The following is a 20,633-nucleotide window of genomic DNA, read 5'->3' as shown; positions in this document are numbered from 1 at the left end:
GAAGCCATTCCCCCTTGTCCTGTCCCTCCAGCCCTTGTCCCCAGTCCCTCTCCAGCTCTCCTGGAGCCCCTTTAGGCACTGGAAGGGGCTCCAAGTTCTCCCTGGAGCCTTCTCTTCTCCAGGCTGAACACCCCCAGCTGTCCCAGCCTGTCTCCAGAGCAGAGGGGCTCCAGCCCTCAGATCTTTAAGGTCCCTTCCAATCCAAACCATTCTATGATTACCTTAAATCCTCATGTCCACAGCCCACAGCACCTCCCTGCCCTGCTCCTGATGAGTTGCTGTTCCTGAAGTCACAGCAGGAAGTGCAGCTCTGCTGTCCAGGTCAGTGGAGGTTGTAACAGTTGCCCTTTTGTCTTTGAAACACCATTATCTCCCTTTAGCAGAACTGTTATCAGCGCCATGGGCGATGCTGGTGACGTGTGTTGGTGTCTCTTGCAGAAGAAGGATGGCCCCAGAGCACTTGTCTGGTGATGTCACAGCCCGGGGATGTCCTGCCAACAGGATCCTTTCCTGAAAGGGAAAAAAACCCAGGCAAACTCCCTGCGTGCATGAACCTTTCCCTGAGCCCTTCACACACATCTGGATGTCATGAATGACCCGTGAATGACCATGAATGAATAATTCTCAGAGTTTAGGTTCTGCCTTCTAGCCAAGCCCCAAGTAATACCCAGCCACCTCCATCCTAGCCCAGACAACCAACTTTGTGACACCCAGGACGTCATTCCCCACAGAAGTCAGTCTCAAGGGAATATCTGCACCATATTCAGAGCCCACAGCCATCAAAGCTGCTGCCAGAAGGTGTCCAGGAGCTGATGCTTCATCCTCCAGGTGCTCAGGATGAGGCTGTTGTGTGTTGCCATCAGATGTGCAGCTGTTACCTTAAACTGCTAGTTGTGAGTCAGTAGAGTCTGTTATAATAACAGATAATAAATATTATAATAACTCCCCCCAAAATCCCCAAATTCAGAGCAAACCACACAAAGGCAGCTGTGACCCTGAATTTTATGTCATTACTGGTACCAATGGTACTTATTTTTAGGTGAGGTGGCCAAAGCCCTGCTAATGGGAAGAAATGGGAAAGGATTTACAGGGGTCAGGTGATTCTAGAAGTGCAATTGTATAGAAAACTCCTGCTCTTCCAGGATTTACACACACTGAGATTTACACACACTGAGCCCAATCCATCAGGAGAGACCCCGGGGTTGACTAAACATAAGATGGCATCTGACCTTTAGTTGGCTGAATTAGACAACGTACACGAGAATGAAACCAGTAGGAAAGGTTGTACAAAAAGCTTTAGAGTTTCCAAAGAAGGGAGGGAGGTTGTTTGCTTCTTCCTTTCCTGTTTAACTGGTAGATCAACAATCTAGAGGGACACAGAGAACTGTTTGGGGATTTTTTTTCCCGTAACTTGCCTAATACTCTTTGGTTTTAGGCTAGTAGGGTCAAGAAAAGCCAGGACACCTGGAAAGGCAGCCCAAAAAACCTTCCTAAGTGAGTGATTCCCAACTCATTCGTAGCTTTCCACCCACCACCTCAGTTTCAGAGTGAGATCAGAGTTTCATTCTGAGGAAGGAGAATTTCTCCCTCGCCAGGGATATGTGCATCAGGCTCCACAGCCACAGCCCACAACAGACAGCAACTGGGTTTCCTGCCTGTTATCCTCAAAGCTTGGTCTTCTGGAAGGGATGGTCTTCTGAGAACTGACCTCTCTTGTCCTCTCCATCTCTGAAGTGATGGATTTCCCTCTCCAGAGCTACTCAAGGAGCCCAAGCAGGTGGTGTCACTGGTGACCAGCACTCAGAGCAAGAACAGAATAGAACCTCAGAATGGTTTGGGTTGGAAAGGACCTTAAAGACCAGCTTGTTCCACCTTTTGCTGTGGGCAGGGACACCTTCCACTAGACCAAGTTGCTCCAAACCCTATCCAACCTGACCTTGGACACTTCCAGGGATCCAAGAGCAGATGCAGTTCCTCTGGGCAACCTGTGCCAGGGCCTCACCACCCTCACAGCTAGGAATTCCTTCCCAATATCCCATCTAACCCTGCCATCTGGCAGTTTGAAGCCATTTCCCCTTGTCCTGTCACTCCAGGCCTCCCCAAAGCCCCTCTCCATTTTTCTTGTTGGCTCTCTTCAGGCACTGCAAGGCCACCGTTAGGTCACCCCAAATATGAGCGTGGTCAGGTGAAGGCCCCCATGACACACTCATCCTGTCCCCCCAAAAAACAGAGACACAACATTGGCTTACGTGGGGTGGCCAGAACAACAGGAAAGAGAAGCTGAGGGTGCAGCAACACATCACATCTGGTCTGGTGTGGACAATCCAGTCCCTGCTCTGTTTCCCCCCACGACCGTCAAGGTTGAGTTGTCAAGAGGTGAGATTCCATATGACACTTCCCTTCTTGCACCAAGCACTGATTTAAACAATTATTTACTTTATACAATAAATAAAATAACATCCTTCTTACTGCACATCCTGGAGGATGTTACAAAGCCTTGTGCACGTTAGGCCTGATGACCACCCCAAGACTCATCCCATGGCAGCTATCACAGAAAACAGAACAACACCCTGTACGTACTGTTTTATTTTTTTCTTTTATTATGCATAATAAATCTTTCACACAAAGTAATGAAAAGGATCCCTAAGGTGAAGGAAAACAAGAGTATTTGTGACCGTACCAGAGTGCAGACATCAGGGCACTGCCAGACCCACATCACGCTCCAACTCTTGGAGGAGCCAATGGATTTTAGTGAAAATCTTGGTCTGGCTCTGCTGTTCCAGCTTTAGGTGGTAACTCCAGCTGTTCCAAACCAGCTGGGATCTGGGAGCACAGCATATTATTAAACACACAAGGAAATTATGCCATTGGAACAAACCTGTTCCTTCTGTACTTCAGTGTCCCCACAACGAGAGGACAGTGAGAGACAATTCACTGTGCGACTCCCACGCTGGCTCAGCAGCTGGTTTGACCTATTCTGTCAGACTGCTGCTTCATGTACCCTTCTCTTTGTAAAAAGCCCTTTCGCAGAAGAAATCAAGTTCTCTGCAGTCTGGCACCTGGCTGAGTTGTCTGCTCTGGTGAGGCCTCTCTCGCCCCGGGGTGGAGGGTGCTCCCCTTGGGCAGGTTCAAGTTCTGCTTAAAACAGATGAACACTGAGCCATCCCAGTAGCTTCAGAATCCCCAGTTTAAAAGTGCATCTTCAGACTGACCTCTCCAAAGCTGGGCAGCCCTGCTGACTCACAAACACTCTTAGTCTTTTAATAAAGACAAAATTACGAATCACTACAGTAAGTAAGAAAAGTCATCCCCTTTTGACGTTTGCTCAAAGAACAAAACAAAACAGAATAAGTTCAAAAACACAGCATCAACTTATGTGCAGCTCAGTCGTGGTTCATTCATTTCTCCTATTTGCCTAAGAAAACACTGCATCCCCAGTCTTAACATTGCCTTTTCTCAAAAGCTTCTGCCATAAAGTCCTAAATGCTCCAGGGCTGTAGATACATGTATATATCCCTTTGTAGCTATATTTTAATAAATCTGGAAAGCTTTTTTTTTTTTTTTTAAGCCAGCAATTCCATTTGTGTAGGACTCAAATGGACTTCCACCTCTAAACAAGCAGATAAAAGGAAAGTACAATCTTAGCACATCCTTTAGGGGGACCAAACAGTGCAAGAAATTCTATTTAAAGCCACTTGAAGGACTGTCTGAAAGCAAATGCACCTGATTCCTCAGGTCAACAAACAGAACATGCTGGAGCAGGCAGTGAATACAAAGGGTTGCCACATATGTTTAGGAACTGATTCCTTGAAATTGGAAGTTTTGGCATGCAATGCACTGGTGACAGTCCCCCCCCACAGCAGCACATGGGATGGGGAGAGTGTGCACATGTGTGTGCAACGGGCATCGTTGGGAGTCTCTCCCAAAAAAATATCCCCACTTTGATACATGAGATGTTCTTTCAAAATCACACCACATTTCTTCTGCTTTTCCCACTGCTGAAACAGGTGTATCAGGAAAGGGCACTTGAAAACAACAACAGAAAGAAAGAGAAGTACTCTACATTCAGATAAATTTATACTTCTGCCATAAAACCTTCAATACCAAAAAGAGGGGTTTCAACACAGTTTCGTCAAGGATCCCCAGGACACACTGTCACCATTACGCACATTACAGGACACTGGTCTACTTTACAATCTTATAATTATTTTCTTTGGACTTTTTCCAACCCCCCCCTTCCCTACACCTTCAATTTCCAGGAACAACTTCTGTACAGGAGCACAGAAAAACAAGTCTGTAAGGGACTTGACCCCGAAAGCTGGTGTTTCTAGCCCTATGTAGAGTCAGTCAAAAAAACAACAACAACAAAAAAAGACTTGCTATTGAAAATCCTCCCACAAACATCTAAATCAAGTGTTTTGAATCTGCCTGGGAGCTAATCTGATTAAGATGCTGCTTGCTTAGTTCCCTTGGATGACAGCGTAGACACCAATTTCAGGACTGCAGCCCTGACAGTGCCACGGAAAGGGAGGGCTGTGAGTGAAAACACGGGATTAGGTAACAATCAACCCACGGCAGAATCCAACAGACCATAAAAAGCTTGACCCAACGAAGCTGCCTCGCCTGAAAGAAACAAAAACACAAATGCTGCTTCCAAACCAAAGCCTCTTTCCTCATTTACCCCGTTAAGTTAAAAGAAAAATCAGGTTTGTGGTTGGTAGTAACATCACACCCCATGTGTAAGGCCTCATTTTCATCAAACAAGCTCTAGGTTATGGGTATAAATACAAGGGTGCCTACGAGTCCCTCACACCACAGCCTGTCACCAGCGTGTCGGTGGCAATCTGCTTCCAAAAATGGGCTGTACAGTGGTGGCAACTTCATTCTCTGTAAGCTTTGGGGTCAGAGGGTGCATGTTGGAAGGGGTCACGTATCAACACGCGGTGCAGAGGTTCGTTTTCTGTAAAGACAGAGTTGGGTTGGGTTGGGTTGGGTTGGGTGTCCTTCAGCCAGAGTCCATGGTGAAGAGCTGGATGTCATGGGGGTTCCAGTACAGGGCCACGGCAGAGTTGTAGACCAAGGACCACACGTAGGGGATGAAGAACTCCTCAGGCTGCTCCTCCTCCACGTACTTGAACTTCAGCTCGGGGAACTTCTGCAACAAGAAACCAAAGTCCAGTGAGGGGAGGTTTGCATGTCTGTTTGCAAACACACAGCCCATGTAAACACTGAAGAAAGAAGTCTGGTCAACAAAATAATGGGAGGAACTAAACCATTAGACCCAAAGGAAAATATTTACAGGATAAAGAGATCATTTATAATTTCTTCTTTGAATGAGTGCTACATTAGCATATTGTATTCAACCCCTTTACTGTTGATCACAATCCATTTGCATGTTAACAGACTGAACACGTGAATCGTTTACAAAACACAAAAGGTCCTAAGAAAAACTGTCATTTTCAGCAGCTTCACAAAGGCCTTCTTGCTTTTGCACATACAGACCTGTTTATTGCAGTTTTCCCTAGAAAGCATTTTGCTGTTAATTTTACTTGGCTCTTTAGCAGGAGGATCCTTTGGAAAGGCTGTAAGAATAAACATAGCCTGTGATATCACAGAATATCCTGAGCTGGAACAGACCCATGGGATCATCAAGTCCAACCCCTGGCCCTGCACAGGACACCCCAACAATCCCACCCTGGCCCTGAGAGCATTGTCCAAACACTCCTTGAGCTCTGTCAGGCTTATTGCTGTGCCCACTGCCCTGGGGAGCCTGTTCAGTGCCCAACCACCCTCTGGGGGAAGAACTTTTTCCTGAGATCCAACCCAATCCTCCCCTGACACAGCTCTGGCCATTCCTTCGGGTCCTGTCTCTCACCAGAGAGCAGAGACAGACATGCTACGACTTTAGTTTCCCAGTCCTCTCATTCCACCCTCCTCCCAAAGCAACACACACTGAAAACCCACTGTGTTCACTCTCAGTGTGCTTTTGGAAGGGCTGAGTCTACTTTTGTACTCTGGTCTTCACTTTATCCACTTCTAAATGTTGCCTGTGCCTGAGCTTGGCAGAGTCTCAGACAAAAGCCGCATTGCAATGATCACTGGGGTAAGATAAAACACGATGCATTTTATTATTTATAAGGCTGTGGCTAAGACTAAGAATAAACTCAACTGTGTGACATGATCAGAACAAGCACAGCAATGGCTAAGGAGCCTCTCTGCCCATTAATAATGAAGGGATTCCCTATCCTATTTCTTGAGCTCACAGTGTCCTGTTTCCTTGCCTTAGGGTACAGGACTTCTGGCTTGATCAGTCTCCTTTAAAGGAGCCTTTCTTGGCCTCTTGGTTTTCAGGGTTATGTATTTAACTTCTGTGCACTCAGGTTATTTGTATTCTTGGAGCCAGAAAACATGGAAACCTGTAGAAAGTTGTAGAAAACATGTAAATGTGGCACCTGGGGACGTGGGTTAGTGGTGGGCTTGCCAGTGCTGGGGTAACATTTGGACTCGATGATCTTGGGGGGGTTTTCCACCTCAAGGATTCTGTGACTCTGTGTTTCTACTCCTTCCTTGTGCTGCTGCTGCTACTGGAGCAGTTTGGTGCAAGTGCTGAGCACACAGTTACACCGAGACACAAAGGTGCCACCTGTGCTGTGCTTTACAAGGAGGATGTCTCCATGGACAGCTTCTTCCAACCCTCCCAAGTGACAATGTGCCACCTCCTACAGTCTCCATGGACAGCTTGTCCAGCTTGGCTTAACCACAGCCTTGGGTGACAATGTGACATCTCCTCCATCGCTGAGGATGTCAGTGCCACCTTCCAAGTGCTCTCACATTCTGGAGCTGCCATGGTTTGGCTCATTTTGGGGTCAGGCCCTCAATCACAGCTCTACTTAGCCAGATGACAATGTGGAGCCTGGGAGGAACCATTTTGACTGTCATTATTGTACTTCAGGACTTTGGAAGGAGTGGGGAGCTCAACCTCAGAGCAGTCAGGGAGGGAAGGAGGACACCATTATCTCTGTTCAAGGAACTAAGGCACATAAAAGACCAGGTTGTTAAAGGCACTTCTGCACTTAACTCCTGTTGAGTTCAAAGCTCAGAACCTCAAAGGTACATCAGCAAGTTTAATTTCCTGTGTCAGACATGCAGTTTGTGGTAGAGAAGCTCTACGACAGCCTTTTCACGCACCCATCCCACTTTCTACCACCTCTCTTTCCCAGGTCTGTTTTGATGAGCCTGTTTAATGTTCTGCATCACTTTATTTTCTCACTCTCAGGCACCTTGCACTCATACTCACCCCCATCTCTCATTTCCTGCCTCCTATCCTACTCCCACCCCAACTCCCTTTCACTGCATCCTTATCCTCTCTCTTTAATGTATCTTTCTATTTTGAACTTGCCCAAGCAAGTTTTCTTTTTTCTCATCAGCCTCAAGAGATCCTCCTTTTCATTAATATCCTCTATCCCTTCCCACCACATCTCCAAGTTCTCAAACTGTCCCTGCCTTCCTCTTCTGCCACCCTACCCCTCCTCTCAGGACACTAGAATTCTTTTGGAAGGTTAAACCTCACCCCAATCAAGCCCTCAAGTATATTTTCATTACTATTTATTTTTTTTAAAAAACCCTGATATTCTACTCTGCTTATCCTTGGTGCAGTCTTCCCCACTTCCCTCCAAAACATCCTGACTTGTGGTCAGTGTTGACAGCAGCACATTCCCTTCAGCACTGCATCAGCAGAATGAATGGTTAAACCTCATGGTTACACCATGGCAACATTTCAAGGCAGAGAAAAGCCTTAAACAGCTGCCACTCTTCACCCCAGGGGCAGCTGCACACCAGGACTGCAGCCTGGAGTAGTCCTTCTGGGAGGGAAGGGGGGAAAAAAGTGATTAAAGATACTAATTTCAGTTGAATTAAACACAGATAACTTTTTTTTCCCCCCCACGTTCGGGGACACAGATACAGCTACTGCTTTTGCAAACACTTGTGGCAGTAAGCTGGGAGCATTCTGGGCTCTTGTGAAGCCTAACAAACATCTCCAGCCCTAAAGCTGTAGGTAAAATTGTATTAGAAGTTCCAACAGCTCCATCTGAGATGCTCAGGTCTTACTATCCCATTATCTCTCAGCTGGAGGGGCAGCCTAAAATAAATCACATAGCATTCATATTTTCAGGCAATAACCCATGCATTGATTTTATTATTAAGCTTTTCTTCAGGCTGATCAATGTTGCCATCGATTGCAATCGTACTGCAGCAATTTAATAATCAATTTCAGATTAAAGGCTATAACTCACTGCAGTCAGTCTGCACTCTCTCACTCTCAACACATGCCTTGAACAGTCTGCACTGTATCTTGGAAATGTAGAAAAGGAAAATGAGACTTTTAAGCAGAGGGATCATACACGTCGCCATTACATACACACAATTTTGAATGCGTTTGTATAAAAATAATGTAAGTAATGGCAGGAGTGACGGATTTGTGATGGTCCACCTGAACAGTGGGCCCAGGACAGCTCAATGCACTGTTAATGACACACGGAGAATCTGAATTGCAGGTCAGCAATTCAAACCCACCTTCTTTGGACGGCTGCAGTGATGCCTGGCTGTGTGCTGGCCACGGTTTCTCATTCATTAAAAATGAGAAATCCTAGAGGCCCAGCATGGAGAGAACTGCACCAGCATCTTTGGGATGTGGATGTGGCACTTGGGAATATGGTTTAGTGGTGAACACAGTGGTGCTGGGTTAGTGGTTGAACTTGATCTTAGAGGGTTTTTCTAACCTCAGTGATTTTGTGATCTACCTTGCAAGATTAACCATGGAAGTCATCCACTGCTAAGATGAAAAACTACCCATACTGTCTCACTAGAAGGGTGTTCACTGAAAACAGAATTTATTAACAAACAAAACCACCAAAATTTAAGCCACCTCAAAAAGTTTCTTTCTTATCAGACTGACTTTAAAACTATTTGTAACAGCCAGAATTAGAAACCACATAAGAAGATTTATTGAGGCCAAAAAGCCGTAAGATTTTCAATGGGTTCAAGGAATGGTTCAATTCAGATCTGTGCCATTTGCCTCCTGCATGTACTGCTTCCAAATGAGTGATCAGGAGCCTTAGCCATGTGTTGCAGACAGGAGGTGACACTGAATGAGTGTGTCTGCAGAGCTGTAAAACAACCAGGCCACAGGAGTCTCAGGGCACTCCCAGCAATGTCCCAGCCAGCACTGTTGAGTTTCTATCATGGTTAACAAAATTCCCAAAGTGGCACATCAAACCAGCAGTGCACAAAACCATTTTCTTCTGCTTTGCTGCTGTTGTGTCCAACTTACTCCTGGAAAGACATTTGCTCCCCAGCTGGTGACACTCCAGTGAACCTCTTTTGAAAAGAGGGACCATTCTAAGGCATCTTAAACAGTAGTCTTAATAACAGAGGACAAGCCCTGGCACAGGATTAATCATCCCTTTTTTTCCTTGACAGTCCTATTTGTGATGGTGTCGAAAGATGGAGCCCCTCTGCTCTGGAGCCAGGCTGGGAGAGCTGGGGGTGTTCAGCCTGGAGAAGAGAAGACCCTGGGAAGACCTGAGAGCCCCTTCCAGTGCCTGAAGGGGCTCCAGGAGAGCTGGAGAGGGACTTGGGAAGGCCTGGAGTGACAAAACAAGGGTTTCCCGCTGCCAGAAGGTAGGGTTAGATGGGATACTGGGAAGGAATTCCTGGCTGGGAGGGTGGTGAGGCCCTGGCACAGGTTACCCAAAGAAGCTGTGGCTGTCCCTGGATCCCTGCAAGTGTCCAAGGTCAGGATGGGCATGGCTTGGAGCAACCCGGGCTAGCGGAGATGTCCCTGCCCATGGCAGGGGTTGGAACTGGATAATCTTTAAGGTCCCTCCCAGCACAAAACCCTCTGTGATCCTATATACGATGCTGTTCACTATTTAAGTTTCTGAACACAAATGGGTCCACTGCAGCCATTATTTGCATTTCCCTCCAGCCCTTATAGAGGACAAACAACCCCAGATAGTTTAAAACAAACCAACCTGAGACAGTCCCTGAAAACCCGAGAGCCGGAGGTAACGCTACGGTTTGAGCGGCACAAGTTAAACAGAGACATCACTTATCAGCTCCGGTGAATCACTCCACCACTGCACCCTATCTTGTTTTCTTCTGCCAGACAAAGCAGAAGTCAGATTTAGTGGTTGGGACGAGGGTACAAACGAGACAGACCGAGAACTTTGCAGACTGTCTGTGTTGTCAATCATATGATTCGATGAAAAACCACAAGAAGCCCGATGAACAGATGAAGAACTGAACTGCAATAACTCCCCCACCGCAGAAGTTCAACAACATCGGGGTGTTTTGGTTTCTTTTTGGTCTTTTTTTTCTCTTTTTTCAGTTAACGTTGAGGAAGAGAACATCATGGCCAGCCAGCAGCACCTGGCCCCGCTCCAGGGAACGCAGTGGCATCTGCACTGCAAGGCTTGAGCTGTACGTTAAATAAAATAGCCTTTCCCTTCAAATCAACCCTTGGAGCTGCTCCTAGGCTACAGTGTTATGTCAGTGGATGATCTCCACGAAGATAATATAAGCAAGGGCATATGGAGCTGCTTTAAGAGCGATGTCTTTGCTTTATTCCCTGATCTAGATGTTTTACTGGATGAAAAGCAGGACTCGCCAAAGAAATGGGGCAGTCACTGTGGAAAATAAAGAAATTAAAGAACTGTATTAATAAAAATGTGGAGAGTCCTCCTTTCCTCTAGTTGTGGTTAGAAACTCTGGTTTCTGAAACAGCAATCAAGTGCAGGTCACTGTTTTCAAAAACAGGTGACTCTCTGAGGAGCAAAGTACCATTTCCAAAAGAGTCTGAACACATTTGAGAGTCAAATTCATGGGGACTTTCCATCAATCCAAACCTTCAAAGTCTTTCTGAAAGTGGGATTTGTGTGTGTTTGAAAAGCTTACTCTGAGTCCTGTTTGGTAACCTAATGACATGCTGGCAAATTATGTGTTTCATATTGTTTCAGCTAAATATAGCAGTATTGCCTGCAGAGCATCTGTAGGATTGGACTTTATTAGCAAAATACATCAAATGGCAAAGAAAAAAAGAGACAGGGTTCAGATTCAGCATTGTACCAAGTCTCTATTCTAGGGTCCATAATGAATATTTACTCTAGCCATGATTGCCCCTACAACCTGCCATGCACCGAACACGCCAACCTGTAAGGAGTTTGGGCAAAGGAAGTGCACTTGTTATTGTCTGCAAAATCCACAATGCCACCTTGAAATCTGGTCCCCAAAACAGCAATCCTGGAAAAAACCTCAACAGTCATGCTTGGTACACTGTGCATGGTGTCGATACCCAGGTACATATGTAAGCATTGATATATTTGCTTTTTATATAAATACAAGCACTTGAGTTCTTTAATGGAGCACAATTTGTGGATGCAAACATCTCAGTGCTTGGTTTAAGACACTGATAGACTGAATTTTTGCAATTGTTTAATTCTTTTTGAGGTGATAAGGCCCTTTCATCTTCCTCTGGTTCTGTTCGTGTCTGCGGTGCTTCTCTTTGACTTCAGACAGAAAGCCGGTGTGGCTTTGGCGAAATATCTGTATGGGCTACACCACACCTGCCTGATACCATCTTCTTCTCCTTCTCAGGCCCGCAGCACAGACAGCCCAGCAGAGGACGGTGGTGGGGAGATGAGGGAAGCAAACAGGAAACGTGCTAGACTAGGTGTGAGCCGCACGTCTTGTTCAGAGATCTGCGTGAGGAATAGGTGCAAACTGAAAGATGGTGAAGAAAACTGGGGCTCAGAACATGCCAGGAGGGTTGAGAAAGAAACAGAAAACTCAGGGTGATAAGACATTCAAAACCATCTATGCACAAGCTAAATATGTTAAATATAATAAATATAGTATTATGTATAATAAAAGAAATGTAAAAGTTTAAGGAATTCCACGAGCTGTAGTAGACAACAACATTTTACCCAGGGAGTAAAATTCCATAAGACAGGTAACCCATACTCTCCTATTGGGACACAATCTTCCTGGTTCAGCAGGGCAGGTAAGTTAATCTATAGGGAGACAGCTGTTTAGAAAGTTAGGCTCATTGATACGTGACTTCTGTCTTCAGGTCACTTTGAGTAAAGGTTTGTACAACCAGAGCTGCAGGAAAATAAACGCTCAGCAGTGAATTTTCAGTGTTGGATGTGAACCACCACCAGAAAAGCAGACGTGCCTCTGGTCAGAGTTCAGCAATTACCATTTTATTTTAACAGAGTACTGAGAAGCCAGGTCATTTGGGGAAAAATTAGCCAAACAGCTCTGCCTAGATGTTTATTGGTAAAAACACAATGATTTAAATGAGTTAAATAGTTGTGGTAAACCTGCCAGGGCACAAAGCTTTGCAGGGTACCATAAGAGGAAGACTGCATTTCTTTCTGGGATAGAATGGCAAATACTGACAGCTTTAAAGTCCTAGAAATTCAGGGGTGAAAATATATCCACACTTTTTTCTTTTCTACTCAGCTAAGTAATATTGCTGATAAATGTCAATAGCTCCAAACCGTGCCATAGAAATGATTTTTGTCTTCATATTGAGTTGTTAATCTATACAAATTCCAAAAGCACTGTATAAACACACATATCTGAACACAGGACGAGGCCAGGTAGCCAATTCAGGCTCTCCTGAGTCCACTTCAGAAACACCTGGACTCTGGGCTACTTTTAGACAGGACAGTAAATAAACTAAAACATTGGTCAGCAGCTGTAAGGATAGGCTGGGAGAGCTGGGGGGGTTCACCTGGAGAAGAGAAGGATCCAGGGAGACCTGAGAGCCCCTTCCAGTGCCTAAAGGGGCTTCAGGAGAGCTGGAGAGGGACTGGGGACAAGGGATGGAGGGACAGGACAAGGGGGAGTGGCTTCTCACTGCCAGAGGGCAGGGATAGATGGGCTATTGGGAAGGAATTGCTGTCTGTGAGGGTGGGGAGGCCCTGGCACAGGTTTCCCAGAGCAGCTGTGTCTGCCCCTGGATCCCTGGAAATATCCAAGGCCAGGCTGGATGGGACTTGGAGCAACCTGATCTGGCTTAGTGGAAGGTGTCCCTGCCCATGGCAGGGGGTGGAATGAGATGAGCCTTAAGGTTCCTTCCAACACAAACTATTCTGGGATTCTCTGAAAATTCCTTAAAGCACTCAGTTTGAGAAAAAAACCTCAGCTTCAGAGATACTGTGTCTCCCTGGAGAAATTTTGAAACAGGAAGAAAAGATTAGGAAGATGAAAGACCAAAGAAAAACTCAGATATTACACACTGTTAAGCATCATTAACCTCTAGAAAACACTGTATGTATTATACATACATAGTCCCAACTCAAGGATTTAGAGCTGTAATTACAGTTTGCTTGCCCTGTCAGGATTGTTCTCTATGCCACGTTCTCTAGACAGACAAACATTTTTCCAGAACACTTCCAAGAAGACAGTTCAACACCTAGGAGCCAGACAGAGCTTTGACTTGCTGCCTGACCAGGGAGAGATGGGGAACTGCAACAGGAACACTACGAGGAATTTGCAACACTCCAGAATATACAATATATGTTGGCTTTACCAAATAATAAGAAAAAAGTGGAGTAGAGATTGATATATGTAATTAAATTTTTAAGTTCAAGGATGAAGGCATGACGTGTAAACGAGCTACCATAAACAAAAAAGACTACTTTCATTCACTTCAGGGCTTAACCCAAAACAATAACTCTTTGAAAATACAGAGGCCTTTTAGAAGAAAGAATATAGATTTGAGCAAAAAAGTAAAGAACCTCGAAATGACAACAGTTAAAAACAAAGAGTGTTTTTAAAATTGAAGTAAAGCTAATAAAGATTTAAACATGTGGAATGAAGAAAGCTACTGACTCAACTGACAAAATTGTTCTAGGTCCTGACCCCACTCAAGCACTCATGACCCACACATCAACTACTCAGATAAATAAATAAAATCCTTTGTGTGCTTTTGAATTTAGGGAATTAAAATCTGAAAACCAGAATAATCCCCGGACCCATTTCTCAGTGGCATTCAAGGGCAGCACAGCACAAACGGGGATGAGCCTGTCAACTCAGAAAACTTCTATTGATGTGAAGTGGAGGTATAAGCCCTTCCTACCATGGGATTTGCAGAAAATGCACATTTCATAACAGCAGTCCCTATTTTTACCAGTGCTAAGGAAGATGCAAATGAGTTTAAGCCCTGGCTTCCTGTGCTTCACCTCACAACCCATCCGCCTCTAGACTGATGTGCAGAGCTTTATGTGGCCACGAAAAACAGTAGGTTTGCAGCAAACATCTCTGTTAAAACTGAAATGAGTTTAGAAATCACTCATTCACTGATACCTTTATACAGAAGACTTGTACAGCTGCTAACAAAAGGTCACAAGATTAGCAGCAGAATTCAGACACTTCACTCTGCTACAACTCACAATTAAGACCATGATGCTTTAGCAGTACCCTCAAAGAAGGGCTTAGACATCTAGAAATTTTTTAAGTTTCAAACCCTGTAACCTTATAAAGACTTTCTAAACACCAAAATACCATTTGCCCTTTTCAAGGGTGCAAAAGGTAAAGTTTAAGAAACTGGGTGTCATAACTCAGTTGGGAACATCTCACTTTCATGTATTGTGTAAATTGGTAGCAGGGGGAGGAACAACTCTTTGAAGGTCTCACATTGGGCATAAACTCAAGTTGTCCTAAATCCATACATGTACCGTTTGGATCACTCTGCCAAAGACAGAAAATATAAAGTTCAGCAAGCAAGTGAAGGCAGAGCAGGATCAGTTCTGCAGTCAACCAGCAGATCTGGAGCAAATCACCATCCCTGGAGGGATTTAAAAGCTATGTGGACGTGGCACTTGGGAATATGGGCTAGTGGTGGATTTGGCAGTGCTGGGGGAATGGTTGGACTCGATAATCTCAGAGGGCTTTTCCAACCCAGACAATTCTGCGATTTTGTGACCTGTGAGAGACTGAGGTGCTTGATCAGTCCATAAAAAGCTTGCGGTGCCTTCAAGGCCTTCATCAGCTGGTCAGTGGGGAAACCCTTACATAAAACAAAAGGGGTTTTTTATGGTTCAGGACTCACCAAAGATAAGAATAATTCTTGCTGTGCAATTTGATTACTTGCAACAATGTGAAGGAACTCAAAGGAGGGTAAAGTAGGGGTGAAAAAAGCAAAGTCTCCTATTGGAGATACTGTAGGAGAAGGCAGCAAAGAAGAATTAACTCCATAACTGTGTATCTGTTTTTTTTTAAAAACAAAGCAAATGCTATAAATGCCAAACAATATTCCAGTTCTCCCGCCAGAGACGATCATCTGCTAATTATTTTCTGAAAAGTGAGTTCCACACTTTTAGTCTAATGCATATAATTTATTAAACTTTCTTTTAACAGTAAAGAAAAACTCACTGGAAAAAGGCCTATGAAATGTATGAAAGATGGAAGCTTTGGAGAAACTAACCCTGCTGAATAATGAATGATATGTGTAGCTATATACTCAAAGACATGGTAGAACTACTCTTGACAAATCTTGGAGCCAACTATGTATTTTAAAAATTTTGAGCAGTGAGTGCTACTGTCTAAGTCAGAGCAGTTGTTTTGACTTTGATAGCAGACTACTCTAAAATACAAGGAATGTTGTTTATCATGGAAATGCTTTGTGCTCCAGATAACATCACGGATGACTGCCCCACCTAGGCTAAGGCACCATCCCATCATCCCAAAACAAACCCCAGATAAACCTCTCACTGTTGCCCGGCTCCTACTTCCACCAAAAACTCAGCTATTGTGCAAATAAAAGTCTTGCCATGGTGTGTGCCACCCAGAGGGTATTGGACACACATGTGACAATGAAGGAAACAACTGAACTTCAAGAACTTAACCCACATTTTTGTGTTTCAGTAAGACACCTGAGCAAACACTGTGCCTTGCTGCCAGAGGGATGCACCTTAGGAACCTGTCTGGATTATGTACAAATTCTGGCCCAGTAATAGGTAAACACTGCTCTTTTCTCATTTTCTTTTTTTTTAAATAAGGATTGTAATGCCCAGGGTTAGATTCTTCTTCACCCACCCTGGAAAAGGAGATGGAGATTTTGCCACCTGACTTGATCCCACCTTGTGCTTAGTGGTGGAGCTGGTGATCACCTATGGAGTGCTGACCTCCTTGCTCTTCAGAATCTGAGCTGGGAAGAGACTGAAGCATAATGACTGCATAAACCACACTAATTTCATAGTTTAAGGATTCTTCCTTTTGCAAATCACCCACATGACCCCTCTCTGCTCTAATACAGTCTTGGGATTATCCAGAAGAACTACAAAGCATTGAGAGGTCAAAAATGCTGTTGTCACCCGCCTGTTTCTTTCACCCCAAATCCAGAGTTACTGCAATGTCAGTTTTGTTTTCTCATTTAGTTGCACAGAATATATTCCCCCAACACAAAAGGTGGCAGGAGAAGAGCAGAGTGATTCAGTTTGCATATTTTTCCAGTGACGAGGTCCCAGACATGCTTTCACTGGATATTGGTGCAACGCTGCATCCAAAACATCCCACCAAGCCAAAAAGAACATTCCTTTGGACAACTGGGACCACGCTCCTCTCCGTTATCACTGCACAGGGGTCCAAACCGCCACCCAGACCTTGGCTTTGCACACCAACCAGAGAGATAAGACCCCTTCTCCCAGCTGAGCTTTGATTTGCCCCTGGGAGGCTGACATTTGCAGCACATTTCCTCGTGTGGAGGGCTCCTCACGGGTCGCTTTACGAGGTTAGACGTTTACTTAACAGCAGCCACAGAGACGAAGCCCAAGCCCGACATCCTCCTCCGGTCCCTCCCACCCAGCACGGCGGCGGGGCTGCACGCCAAGCCCAAACATCCTCTCCCCCCACCCCCACGGAGGAAGACCTCCTTTTGATTTTGTACTTTTTAATCTGAGAGAGCCAGGCCTGTAAATATTACAAAAAAATGATAACAATGACTTAAGAACAGAGACAGACTCGCTGTCACCAACTGTTAACTCTCAGATCAGGGCAGCCTAGGAAGTGGACCCTTATCTGCCTGAGGCTCAGGACACACTGACTAACACCCTATTGAGTCTGCAGACCTTTGGCTCCCTAATCTCCCCAAACTGGAAAACGTACACCCCAACGGACATACTCCCTTCTTAAGTATTTCAAGCCTCTGCAAAGAGACAACCAGTGCCGTGGGATGAGCAGCGCTGCCCCGCTGCATGCCAGGAAATCCCATTTATTTGTCTCAAGGAGCGAAAGGTGAAATGACAGTAAGGCCTCTCCAGCCACAGCACGCGGTGCCAGACTGCAGCCTTATCTCTGCTGGGACTGCCAGACGAGGAATCGGTGCCAAATGTGGACGTTTACACAGTTATTTTGCGGATGTGGACCTTCACAGCTTTTTTTAAAAAAAAAATTGCCCTAATGTTAAGACTCCAGTGAAGACAAACCCCAAGGTTTGCAAGGGGAGGGGTTAACCTGACCTCAAAAAATAACTAGGGTGCCTTTTCTAAAAATGGATTTTTAGATTGTTCATTCTATTCTGTATTTTATTCTATATTCTATTATATTCATGAAGGTTGTGATAAAAAGTTCAAATTAGGTACTGGAAACATGCCTTTATCAATGATAGAGGAAAGCAGTGGGTAGAAGGGAGAAAGGGAGAGCTACTGCTGAGTACGACAAGGATTGTTTCAAGGTGGAGAGCATTTTTACAAGTCTTCAAGCTGGGCAACTGCATCTCCTTGACTGCCTGAGCAGAGGGAGTCAGGAGCTGACTGTGTCCAAAAAGGATGTTTGCTTGGTGTCTTCCTGAAGCCACCAGTTTAAAAAGTAGCACACTCTTAGAGTGAAACTGCTTTTTCTTCTAATGCAAACAACCACCCGGATCTGAAAAAGGGCCCCAAATGAGCTGTTTTTCCAATAACAAATGAAAATTACTTGTATTTTCTGTTTCACTATGCTATAGACACAGCATTTCCAGATTTGTTTGCCTTCAATGACCTCAACTGTATTAAGACTTATTCTGGTAAAGATTGTCCTTAGGACACAAATCAAACATTTCTAGAGAACTCCCCAGCTCAGGCCGGGGAATTTTCGAAGTCATTTATTCATAAATGCTATTATGTCCCTTCGTTATCAAACATAACTGCCCCCTTCCTCCCTGTGCATTCAGGTCAGGATTGTTTACCCTAGTGGCAACAATCAGGGTTTGCTGGTCTCAGTTCAGGAGGATGGAGCTTGGCAAAACCTGATGGGACAGATAAGCATGAGGAATTCAAATGAAGTTTTGCTGCCTGACTCTGAGCTCAGAGCTACAGGCACCACTAGAGTCTCACAGGTCCCACATTTGAGGACAACACCTAAGTTTAGGGCCTGAGCTCTCCTCCCACTCTACTGCACAGGCACGGAATTTCCTGCTCTTATTTGGAGCTGCCAGTTGCTCATACCACCTAGGAGACCTTCCTTCAGTGAGATATCTGACACAAGCCTCAGGTTTCCTATGTAAAAAACAATCCTTGCTGTGGACAGCTCACGTGCTGCAGTGAAGGAGGGGCAATCTTCCTCCTGGAGCTTCTGGATGCTACTGCTGCTGCAGCATCATCAGAGTGGGAAATTGTCACCCCATTGCTACACTATCTGTCCTCAAGCTGAACTCAGCTCATGAGCCACAGCTCCCACTGCCAGAGGGCAGGGTTAGATGGGATGTTTGGAAGGAATTCCTGGCTAGGAGGGTGGTGAGGTCCTGGCACAGGTTGCCCAGAGAAGCTGTGGCAGCTCCATCCCTGGAAGTATCCACGGCCAGGTTGGATGTGGCTTGGAGCAACCTGGGATAGTGGAAGGTGTCCCTGCCTGTGGCAGGTGGTTGGAATGAGATGGTCTTTCAGGTCTTTAAACCATTCTGTGACTCTGGGATCTTTTGTGACAGAGAACTAGTACAAATCACCTAGCTGGCATGGAAGGAGTAAATGCAGGACTCTCTGTCTCTTCTCATGTCCTGTGCTCTAAGAGCCCACAGTGACTGAAAATACTTTGCACCTGCCTGTCTCTGCTCCCAGGGAACAAGTGACAGGATGGGAGGAAACAGCCTCAAGTTGTGCCAGGGGAGGTTCAGGTTGGATATTAGGGAAAACTTCTTCATGGAAAGGATTGTCCAGCCCTGGCACAGCTGCCCAGGGTAGTGGTGGAGTCCCCCTCCCTGAAGAGATTTAAAAGCCATGTGGATGTGGCACTTGGGGACATGGGTTTGTGGTGACCTTGGAAGTGCTGGAGAACAGTTGGACTTGATGGTCTGGGAGGGCTTTTCCAACCTACAGGGCAAGGAGAAAAGCTGGGTAGAAGGGAGCATAGTAGGGTTTTTAGGGTACAGAGTCAGCACAAGAACACGGAAAATCAGTTTTTCTTTGCAGGCTCAACAGACTGTGGGTTGAGTGCCACAAGCTCAGGAACCACAAATCCAGCCTAAATCCACATGGATTTAAGATTCAGTGCCATCATCTGATACTACAGAACAACTAAAGCTACAAGAAAGCATGGTGACCTAAACCAGCTGCCCTCTAAATCCCAGCAGCAGAGCCCTCAGCAGTGATGCTGGTAGACATGAGAAATCCCCTGCTTGGCCAGGAAAAAGCCATCTCCAACACTAATCATCCTCAGCAGGAACAAACAGCCTGTAAATCAACTAGAGAGAAGCTCTGCAACTTGCACCAAAGGTTGTGACAAAATTAAACTCAGTATGGCAATGCAGCGGAGGCAGCCATCAGCTGACAAAGTACATCTCTTCCTCATTCTCACTTCTTGGTGCAGTTGCTGTAAACATTCAAGATATTTCTCTGATTTATGCATTTAATTAGAAGATATCTATAACATTCCTGCTGTTTACATTTAACCCAACGCTGCAATGAAAGCTGTAATTTTGTCTAGGATTTATATTCTGTACTCAAAATTATTTTGATTCCTTGATTTAAACATACACACAGAAGTGAAAATGTGTCAAAATCATGAAAATGGAAGAGATTATACTCCATTATCTAGTTCATCTGTCATCCAGGGCAGCAATTTTCTGAGGACTGTTTTTCTCAATCTGCCACATGTTATGGAAACTTAATTCAAAAGACTAATTCAGAAAAGACAGCTAAACCTTAAAAGTGGAAGAGCAATTGGATCAGTATAATTGGAAGTTGGTTACATGATTATTTTCTCCCTCTATCCTGTATTCAGTTGTCATAACTCAACAAATCTTGCACCTTCTGCGATAAAGTTATTGGCCTCTGCCTCATTAGTTTGTATTTTATTTAAAAAGTGGTTAATACTTTTTTTTGATGGAATCAGAAAAAAATGTGGGTTTTTATTAATCAAAGAAACAAAAAAATTAATTTTAAATGCAGTAGGAAACGAACACAGGGGTTGGAAACAGCTTTCAACTGAGGGGGGGGGAATAAAAGGTCAGAGCATTTCAGTGTAATTTTACTTTGCTTTGACCAAAGTCGCAAGATATTTGGAAACAACACGTCATCCACATGCAGCACACTTGGCAACTGGACTTTTCATTGGACTCAGAACATATGCAGCAGAGGGAGGGAAGAACT

General features: G+C 44.9%; 1 protein-coding gene across 3 annotated transcripts in view; it reads right to left on the bottom strand.

Annotated features, from left to right (window-relative positions):
* Positions 1 to 2,595: 2,595 nt before the first annotated feature.
* DYM (dymeclin) overlaps positions 2,596 to 20,633 on the bottom strand; it is a 215,479-nt gene continuing 197,441 nt past the window's right edge. For all 3 annotated transcript variants that reach the window (XM_017819757.1, XM_017819758.1, XM_017819759.1), the window contains one exon: positions 2,596 to 5,155. In XM_017819757.1, coding sequence (XP_017675246.1) covers positions 5,006 to 5,155 — 150 coding nt within the window. In that variant the 3' untranslated portion in view covers positions 2,596 to 5,005. The remainder of the gene's footprint in view (positions 5,156 to 20,633) is intronic.

The sequence above is a fragment of the Lepidothrix coronata genome, unplaced genomic scaffold (assembly GCF_001604755.1).
Source record: "Lepidothrix coronata isolate B3197 unplaced genomic scaffold, Lepidothrix_coronata-1.0 Scaffold77, whole genome shotgun sequence".
Taxonomy (NCBI): Eukaryota; Metazoa; Chordata; class Aves; order Passeriformes; family Pipridae; genus Lepidothrix; species Lepidothrix coronata.
This window is presented reverse-complemented; position numbering and strand designations above follow the sequence as displayed.